This window comes from Protobothrops mucrosquamatus, unplaced genomic scaffold (genome assembly GCF_001527695.2).
Source record: "Protobothrops mucrosquamatus isolate PMUCROS unplaced genomic scaffold, P.Mucros_1.0 scaffold_168, whole genome shotgun sequence".
In the NCBI taxonomy this organism is placed as follows: Eukaryota; Metazoa; Chordata; class Lepidosauria; order Squamata; family Viperidae; genus Protobothrops; species Protobothrops mucrosquamatus.
In genome coordinates, this window is record NW_015386244.1 from 1,546,630 (window position 1) to 1,555,211 (window position 8,582).

The 8,582-nt window shown below is 37.4% G+C and overlaps 1 protein-coding gene across 30 annotated transcripts in view; it reads right to left on the reverse strand.

Annotated features, from left to right (window-relative positions):
• The window catches only part of RIMS2 (regulating synaptic membrane exocytosis 2), a 255,960-nt gene that overhangs the window by 122,754 nt on the left and 124,624 nt on the right, over positions 1 to 8,582 (reverse strand). For 6 of the 30 annotated variants that reach the window (XM_029285246.1, XM_015821976.1, XM_029285239.1 and 3 more), the window contains one exon: positions 971 to 1,018. The exons of the other annotated variants lie outside the window; for them this stretch is intronic. In XM_029285246.1, coding sequence (XP_029141079.1) covers positions 971 to 1,018 — 48 coding nt within the window. The remainder of the gene's footprint in view (positions 1 to 970; positions 1,019 to 8,582) is intronic. 30 annotated transcript variants of the gene reach the window in all.

The window sequence follows — 8,582 nt, forward strand, 5'->3', positions numbered from 1 at the left end:
TGATCCAATGAATGTCTTTGTGGATAATCAAAATATGCCATGCTAACTTCTTAATTTCAACTCAAATATTGTGCTATATACTGCTCAAATGTAGCCTGATTTTAATAACCTCCAAGTGAGTGGCTTGTAATATAATATTTCTCAAGGACTATTGTTGGAGAATTAAACTTCTCAACTAAGCTGGATTTATTAGGAATTGAACTATACATATCATGTCTAAATTCCAAATCACTGAATATTATAAAAATGAGTAATGTTTCATGTTAAAAAAAATAAAATAAAAAAGAAAGCATGCAGCAAAGCAAAATAAGCATAATGACATTCTTATACAATCTACAGGCTGGTTAATCTATAGTATCTTAAGGAATAACTAATGAGAAAGGGCAAACAATTTGTATTTGAATAAAACAGGCAAATATAATCAACACTAAACTTCACAACAAAAAATTATAATCATTTTTATTTCACAATTTTAATTAACATCTTATAATGCCTGCAGATACAAATTTCTTAGATGAGGACAAATTTATTTGCCCATCTTCTCAAGGAAATGTCATTTAGAAAATGCAAAAAAAAAGAACAATGATTTAAAGAGACATCAACTTTAATATACAAGAACAAATATCAAAAGAACAGATTACTTATTTCAAGGTACATAGTTGCAGAAGAGTTTCAAAATTATTATTACTATTAATATATATTAATGTCTATGGCTGTTTAAACATAGATAAAATTAAAAGCTAGTTGTCTCTTTAAATTTCAATGTAGGGTTCTAATATCCATGCAATATTTTTCAAGCTGTACACAAGACAATATGATATTTGTTAAGATGGTCTAAAACAACACATTCAAAATTAAAATGGGAAAACGGACCAACTGTGACATTTTCCTACTATCCATTTTCCAAGAAAACAACAACAACCAAAAAAAACAACAACTTTAGTTTCTGTCAGGCAGATTAAGCCTTTACCTGAACCCTAGGAACAAAAGGCGCTGTTCTTCTACTAAGGCTTTGGCTCTGGTAAGCAAAATTAAAGAAAAAGCAGTAAAACAAAGCCAAAAAGACAACACACTAGAAACTAAAAGACCAAAATTAAAACAAAGACACACAACTTTAAATAGTGCCATACACCAAGAACACATTTATTTAAAAGCAAGTGTTAAAACTGATGTATTAAATCTGTAAACATTCGTTATGTTCCTCTATTAATAAAATTTTTATTTGACTTGCTTCACATTGTGACTGGCATGTCCTGAAGACGTGTTTGTCCTTATTCACAGTTGTTTAATGTTCAGGTCCTTTCCAATGCCTTTATTAAGACACTTCTTTATGTACAATGCAAGTTAAAATAAAGCCACTTAAAAAACAGTATGATGCAAACTTATAACCCCTTAACTGAAAGTAAATCCCATTAATCTCAATTCGTCTCCCATTAGAGTATATCGGATTATATTACCTAATGTCATGGAATATAAATGAAAATACCTCAGTTTACCCTTACAACTGGCCCTTAAAATGATTTAATAGTGAAACTCATTATGGGGCCTCACTAGCACTTTCAATGAACTAATTTATTTTAGCATGCTACCAATTAATATGGTTTGCTTTAATAGTTTCAAAGGAGTGGTACAGTTTATTTATTATACTGAGTCAGTGCTTAGACTATAAAAATGCACTTCATTAGCTCACTTCAATAATCTCTACATTATTAAAAGATCATCTTTATACGTTTGTACCTTCTTATTAGGAGGATGATAAAACCAATCAATTGTTAATCATATTTCAAGAAGTGTTTTAATCACATTTGCTGTAATTTCTATATTACTGTATATATTTCTCTCCTATTTACATATTTCCTTATAATTTTTCTTGAAAAAAATAAGGAAATGAATTCTTCATATAGTTCAGAGGCATTTATAAGTGGGCATGCCATACATGTCATTAGGTCATCACACACATATGCAAATCAGATTCTATATACAGTAGGTGATGTTCCTTACACAAATTATGTAATTCATACCATTATTGCAATGATGTCATGTCATGAATAACATCTTTATGGCTTCCATTAGGCACTTATGATACCTATTTATTTATTTATCCATTACACATGTATTTATACCATTGTAAATTTATTTTAATGTTCAAGACCACTTTAGAAAAAGCTGCTTTGCAGATTATTGTCAGTTTCAAAAGTGACACTGTGAAAGTCTCTGCATATTCTATGGCCTCTCTCTTCACAACAGTTTTCTTTCTCTTTTTCATTTGAAGGAGCAAATGGTAGCTTCAGTATAATGAAGGTGAGATATTCAGTGTCCTGGCAACAATATAAAACAGTCATAGCATGAAAGCAAGGAGAATTAGAAGTATAGGTAGAGGCATGAAGGTGTGAAATAAAGGTATGAAATAAAGGAAAAGCAAGGCATTCATTTTCAATCCTTGAGTAATTCTCTAAATAGCTTTCAGTCAAATTAAGAGAAATTGCAAATCCCAGATCCACAAAGGGAGCAGGGAATGCATGAGCTAAAGGGATGGGAAGAGGTAGGCAGGCATCAAATCAGATCAAATCAAATTAAAGCAAATCAAACGTTTATCACAGCCATAAAACCAGCAGTCAAATACAAACAATTAAAAATGTAATATATGTTTGTGCGTATGTATAAGAAATTAATACAATTTTTCAAACACAAGGAGGGTAGGATGGTACATATGGAAGAACACAGTTGGGCAAACTGGGAGAATATATCCAACGAATTGTAAGACAAGAGAAATAGCAAATAGAACTCACGCTGTGTCAGGGAATCTCTTCAGGATAGGATGGATAAAAGCCATCTGAAATTTCCTATATAGAGAGTAATAAAGGAGCTTACGGCCCAAAGATTCCACTGGCAATCCTCGCTTAATGATGTTAATTGGAATTGTAAATTCCATTGCTAAGTGATGCAGTCACAAAATGTGATGTCACGTGATTGCATCAATTAGCAACAGTAATCACGGTCATCCCTGTTGCTATCATTAAGCAAGGACCTCCACATAATTTTCTGCTATGGAGGAAGGAGAAGCCAGCAGGAAGTCACAAGTTCCAGGCAGCTCACAAGCATGCAGGTAGGTGCTGCTGCCATGTGAGGGAGGGTGTCCAAGTGATCAGTGAAGTGCAGCAGGAACATGACCAGGCTGGAAATGGGGAGAATTACTAGAGTGATGGAGAGCATCCCTCCCCAATGACTTTGATTTTGGGAAGTTGGCAGGGAACTTTGCAAATTCTTAACGGTGGAATGCTGAAAACTTTCTTAGTGTGAGCACTCAGATCACAGTCATATGGGTGCTCAGATAGTCAGAACTTTTTGGACTAGTTATAAATACCACACGTTCAGTACAACTGTAACTTCAAACAATTGCTGGACGAGTAGTCGTTAACCAAGGACTACCTGTATTGAGCTGTTCCTGATAATAGCTAATAATATTTTTGTAATGTTCCATTAGCAGAAAGCAATGTGCCCAGTCTGGCCAAACTAAAAGCCCAGAAAAAAATTCAGAATATTGATGGTAGAGAAGTTGGAGGCTGTCACATACCCACTTGAAAAAAACCCATCAAGTAAGAAGCTGAGAACCAGATTTGAAGATCAATGTCCCAAATATTCTTAAGAATATTGGTATTTTCAAAGTGTAACGGGCAACGGTTCTCCAATAAGATGCATAGGAAGTGAAGCTTGTCAATAACTTTAAGGTCATCTTAAAACAATCTCCAAAAACTAATGAATTTTTGGAGTTAACTTTAGCAAAAGTTAAAAAGCTACTACCAAGGTTCAGTATCCAGAGATCAAGATTGTCTCTAAACATAAATCAATATTTTGAACTCATTTTAGAATTGCAAGTTTTAATAGACTAAATGGGAAGTCTAAATGGATTCTAGGAAGTCAAGATTTCTAAAAAAAAAAAAAAAAAAAAAAAAAAAAAAAAAAAAAAAAAAAAAAAAAAAAAAAAAGGCTTAAAGAAGCTGAGAAAAGTCCTTGGCTATAAAGACTTTGCATACAGCATACAGCATGGATAAAGTGAGCTCCATCTGAATGGGAAATCTCAAGATAGCTAAAACGTTATAATGATCAACACTTGCCAAATGTAAGTCATGTTTTCCCCAGAATAGTGAGGCCTGTAACTGCACTTTAAAGTCAGAATGGGACCACTCACTGCAGCCAACTTGCCATGGCCAACTTACTGCGGGACAACTCAACATGGCCAACTCACCACCGGACAACTCACCGTGGGATAATTCAACAATTCAATTTAATTGTTTAAAATAATTAAACATTATTTTAATTTTTGTTATTCAAATTTCATTTTGTCACTCCTTTGGCATCCTTTCTTTAATTCAGTGGTTCTCAACCTGTGGGTCGGGACCCCATTTGGGGTCGATCGACCATTTCACGGGGGTCGCCAAGCAAGGCTGTCCGCCATTTTTTTTGTCCATTTTTTTTGTCCGCCATTTTTTTCCCCCTTTTCCGGCGGGTGCCTTACCTCCCTTGGGATGGGCCAGCTGGTGGTCGGCCTGCTCCGTCTCTGCCGCTTGCCAGCTACGCCTCGGCCGGCGCAGGGGGCAGAACCACGCATGCGCGGCGCTCCCGGGCAGGGAAAGTCCTCAACTTACGACCGGTTGGGTAGTCCTCGACTTACGACTGGTTTAGTCCTCGACTTACGACCGGTTTAGTCCTCGACTTACAACCGGTTTAGTCCTCAACTTACGACCGGTTGGGGTCGCAGCATTAAAAAGGTTGAGAACCACTGCTTTAATTATTATATTCCACTATTTCTTCGATATTAGTGCAACTCTTGTTCTGTGGGAGTTGTCCCACAGTGAGTTGGCGATGGTGAGTTGTCGTAGACCCCTTCAAAGTATTTATGTATGCACCTGCTTGATAATTATGTATACACCTCCTCTTAATTTGCCAATTATGAATTTTATGGTGCACTTATTTTGGTTTGTTGTTGTTTGTAGATGGGATTACAATTGTGTAGCCCAGTCAGTAGGAAAACATGATGAACTGTCAACATATGTCAATAAGGCATATTCAAATAGCCCAGCAATCTTTTTTCCCCACTTAGTAATTGCAGAAGAATAAAATCTCCTCCAAAGAAAAGGCAGTTAGATAGGAAACCAACACAGTAGGTTCTAAGGTCAAAAGCAGCAATGTGACCTTGGAGCAGAGATGGATATGTAATGGACAAAGAAAGTGGGGATATTGCAGGTTGCAGTGTTGGTAACAAGCAAGTAGGAATCTTGCAGCAGAAGCAAGGCTTATAACCAGCGTTGATAGATCAGATAGAAGATGGCAGGACAAGAAGAGGTCCATGAGGACAGCAAGGGACTGCACACACTGCAGGGCCAGGAGAGACAAGAAGTCATATTCTAGAACCCAGCATAAGAGTAGCAGCAGGATTTGAGCAGGATGGCAGACCATTTCCTGGTGTTTCGCCAACAACTATGACTGATAGCTTCAGTGACATCAGAAGCTAGCATGAACAAAGGACCAATCAGGAACTAATAGCAACAAAATAACCAATCAGGATTGGGCACAAACAAAAAGGGGGGGAGTAGATCCAGGAAACTACAGCGTGATATCAATACCTGGGGAAATCCTGGAAAAGATAAGCAGCAGATTTGGAGGGACCTAGAAATGAACAAAGTAATTACTAGAAGCCAGCATGGATTTGTTAAAAGGAGATCATGCCAAACAAATCTTATTGCCTTCTTTGATGAACTGAGTAAATTGGTAAATCAAGGAAATGCTGTGGATAAATTCTACATTGACTTCAATAAGGCACTTTATAAAGTAGACCGCTACCTACTTCTTGGTAAACAACATAAGATAGACTGGACCACTACCAGATGGAGTTGTGGTTGACTGACCAACTACACTCAGCATGTGATTCTCAATGGAACTACATTTAAGTGAGGGAAGCATACAGTGGGGTACCTCAAGATTCTGTCTTGGGCCAGTGCTCTTCAACATCTTCATAAATGACCTGGATGAGGGGATTGAAGGGGCATTCATCAGATTTGCAGATGGCACCAAGCTAGGAAGAACTGCTATCAATTTGAAAGACAGATTCAAAGGGGTTTTGACAGACTTGGGCGCTATCCAACAAGATGCATCTCAATTGTGAGAAAAGTAAGGTCCTGCACTTAGGCAAGAAAAACCAAATGCACAGATATAGAATAGGCAGTACCTGGCTCAACAGTAATAACTGTGAGAAGAATCTAGGAACCGCTTAGGTATGAGTTAGCAGTGTGCTGCAGTTGCCAAAAAAGGCCAATGGACTCCTAGGCTACATCAGCAGAGAGATAGCATGAAGATCACAGAAAGTGACAGTACCACTCTATACTGCACTAGTGAGGCAACACCTGAGATACTCCATCCAGTTCTGGTCATCACAATACAAAAAGATACTGAAGCTACATGATGAATACCTAAGGGAACTAGGTATGTTTAGCCTAACAAAGAGAAGCTTATGAGTAACGTGCTAGCCATCTTCCAATACTTGAAGGGCTGTCACAGGGAAGAGGGGGTTGATTTATTTACCATAGCACCTGAGGGAAGGACAAGAAGGAATGGGTGGAAACTTGTCAGAGGCAGATTCAATCTGGAACTAAAGAGGAATTTCCTGACAGTTTCCTGAAACATCAAAAAGTCTGTGCTAGATCAATGTCACTAAAGTCTAAATACTGCCTGAAAAGCATTATGTTTGGTGAAAAGCAAGCCCTGGATTCCAGCATAAGAATCTTATCTCATCTGTGAAACATGGTGGTGGCAATAACATGGTTTGGGCCTGCTTTGCTGCTTCTGAACCAGAACAACTAGCCATCATTGGTGGAATGATGAATTCTGAATAGTATCAGCAAATTCTACAGGAAAATGTCAGTGTATTTGTTCATGAACTGAATCTTAAGAGAAAACGGATAATGATCATGATTCAAAACATACAAGATACAGTATTTGAACAAAAAATAGTTAAAGTAGAAGTTAATGTTTTGGAATAGACAAGTCAAATCCTGACTATAATCCTATAGAAATACTGTGGAAGGATCTGAAACCAGAACAACTAGCCATCATTGGTGGAATGATGAATTCTGAATAGTATCAGCAAATTCTACAGGAAAATGGAAGCCCATCAACGTTCTGAGTTAAAGCTGTTCTGTAAGAAGGAACAGGCTAAAAGTGCAGTTGTTGGAAACATTTAATTGCAGTTATTGCTGCAAGGGTTGACCACTAGTTATTGAAAGCTTTTGGCATTAACAAATACAGTATAGTGTGTATAATTTTCCTCAATAAATACATAAACAAGTATAATTGATTCCCTTTATCTAGTTTTAGAACTTGTGTGGAAAACAGATTACATTTTAGGTAATATTTATGCAGAAAGATTGAAAATTAAAAGGGTTCACAAATTTTTAAGCACCACCATATAGCTGTTGTTGATCCTCAGTTTCTCTATTTGAAAAGACAAAGATTTAAAAGGTTAGCGATGCTTGGAAGTATTTAAAAATATATTCGCAGTCAGATTTTCTAGTCTGTTTCAAGAAAAGGTATCAGAGACTATTCAAAATCATTACATTAACATCAGCTGAGGAATGGAAGGCTTGTGATGGAGGTAACATATCCCTCCTTGCCCTTCTGCACCTCTCACAGCTTTTGATGTCATTGATTATATATTTCTGGAATAACTTTAGAGATTGGGAATGCTCTGTTCTGCAGTGGTTCTCTTCCTCTGGGGCTAGTTCAACTCAGTGTCAAAGAAAGATTTAGCCCTAGGCTGTTCCTATATGAGATGCCTCAGAACTCACCTCTCACCATACTATTTTAATATCTACATAAAACCACTTGGTGAGACCACCTGTTGGTACAAGGTAAAAAAATATCAATATGATGATACTCAAGATTTTTATTTGTATATCTGGCCGTATATTGAAACTTAATATTAAGAAAACCAAGATCATGGCATCCGGCCATATAAGGGATACTGCTGAAGTTCTCATCCAGTGCCTGGAGGCTGTGTGGGTCTGGATGGGGAAGAACAGGCTGCAACTCAAGGCTGGCAAGACTGGGTGGCTTTGAGTTTTTAGGCACCCTGGATATGGTGATTTTTCATCTTGGGGTAGCACTCTCCCAAACAGAACTGATGCACAATCTGAGAATCCTCAGTATTAATACCACTTTACAATGCCTTGGTAAGGCCACACTTGGAATACTGCATCCAGTTTTGGTCACCACGATGTAAAAAAGATGTTGATACTCTAGAAAGAGTACAGAGAAGAGCAACAAAGATGATTAGGGGACTGGAGGCTAAAACATATAAGGAACGGTTGCTGGAATTGGGTATGTCTAATTTAATGAAGAGAAGGACGAGGGGGGACATGATAGCAGTGTTCCAATATCTTAGGGGCTGCCACAAAGAAGAGGGAGTCAGGCTATTCTCCAAAGCGCCTGAAGGCAGGACAAGAAGCAACGGGTGGAAACTAACCAAAGAGAGAAGCAACCTAGAACTAAGGAGAAACTTCCTGACAGTTAGAACAATTAACCAGTGG